General features: G+C 42.7%; 1 protein-coding gene across 1 annotated transcript in view; it reads right to left on the bottom strand.

Annotated features, from left to right (window-relative positions):
- Positions 1–5: 5 nt before the first annotated feature.
- Positions 6–1,162, bottom strand: part of LOC109922105 (chromatin assembly factor 1, subunit A (p150)) — a gene marked incomplete at its 3' end in the record, with an annotated part of 37,587 nt that continues 36,430 nt past the window's right edge. The window contains exon 13 of the mRNA XM_048592259.1: positions 6–31. Coding sequence (XP_048448216.1) covers positions 6–31 — 26 coding nt within the window. The remainder of the gene's footprint in view (positions 32–1,162) is intronic.

Here is a 1,162-nt window from a genome sequence, read left to right as displayed (position 1 = left end):
CCATGGAGAAGTGGAAGCAGACTTATTAATACTAAAGAGGAAAAAAAAACACATTTAGTTCCAGAACAAACCCAAGAACACCCACTGAACTCTTACTGCCGCTTGCAAGGCAGGACACTATGGCTCACTGGTCAAAACCTGTTCAAGGTCAATGCTGCAATAATGTAATTAAGTATTTTCTCATTAAGTAAAAGATTGGATTAGGTAAAATAAACAAAGTTTGAAGTGTTCAGCAGGTCAGGCAGCATCTGTAGAAGAGAAACTTCAATGAGAAATCATCTCAATCTGAAATGTTGACATGCTCTCTCTACAAATGTTGCCTCACCTGCTTAATGCTTCAGGGTTTTTCTAATTTCAGATCTACAGCATCTGCAACATTTGGCTTTTGTAAACCAAGATGAGGTTCATCCTCAATAAATACCAAAATAAATCAATCAAAAAAGACTGATTTTATTTCAGATCTCCAGCATCCAGACTGCTGGAGAAACTCTCAGGTCTGGCGGCATCTGTGCAGAGAAAAACAGGACACTGTTTTGAGTCCAATGACCCTTTGTCACAGCTGAAAGTAGTTGGGAAATTGTTGTTTTTAAGCTGATAATGGGATGGTGGTGGGGGAGAAGAATAGAATCATATAATCCCTAGAGTGCAGAAAAAAAAAGTCATTTGGCCCATCAAGTATACACTGACCCTCCAAAACAGCATCCTACCTGGACCCATCCTATCCCCATAATCCACATTTACCATGGCCAATCCACCTAGCCCATACACTTCTGGACTGTTGAAACTGCAAAAACCCACGGCAGAAACTCACAGAAACCTGGGGAGAACGTTCAAACTCCACAGTCACTAATGGCTGGAATCAAACCCAGGTCCCTGGGACTGTGATGCAGCAGTGTTAACCATTGAGTCACTTTCCTCCTCCTTTGGGCAGCACAGAGAAGGGATGAATAGATGGCGACCTGAGCCAGCAAAGGAATTGCTGATAAGCTTGGATAGAGATTAATGCTGAATGCTTGCTTACAGGATGTATGAGTAGTTGCTAATAGGTTGGCTGTGTTAGAAGCAACTCATACAGAACAAGAGATAGTAGGAACTGCAGATGCTGGAGAATCCGGGACAACAAGGTGCAGGGCTGGATGAACACAGCAGGCCAAGCAGCATC

This window comes from Rhincodon typus, unplaced genomic scaffold, assembly GCF_021869965.1.
Source record: "Rhincodon typus isolate 14 unplaced genomic scaffold, sRhiTyp1.1 hic_rhity00000899, whole genome shotgun sequence".
Lineage (NCBI taxonomy): Eukaryota > Metazoa > Chordata > Chondrichthyes > Orectolobiformes > Rhincodontidae > Rhincodon > Rhincodon typus.
The sequence above is the reverse complement of the archived record's forward strand: the minus strand, read 5'-3'. Positions and strand labels throughout refer to the sequence as shown.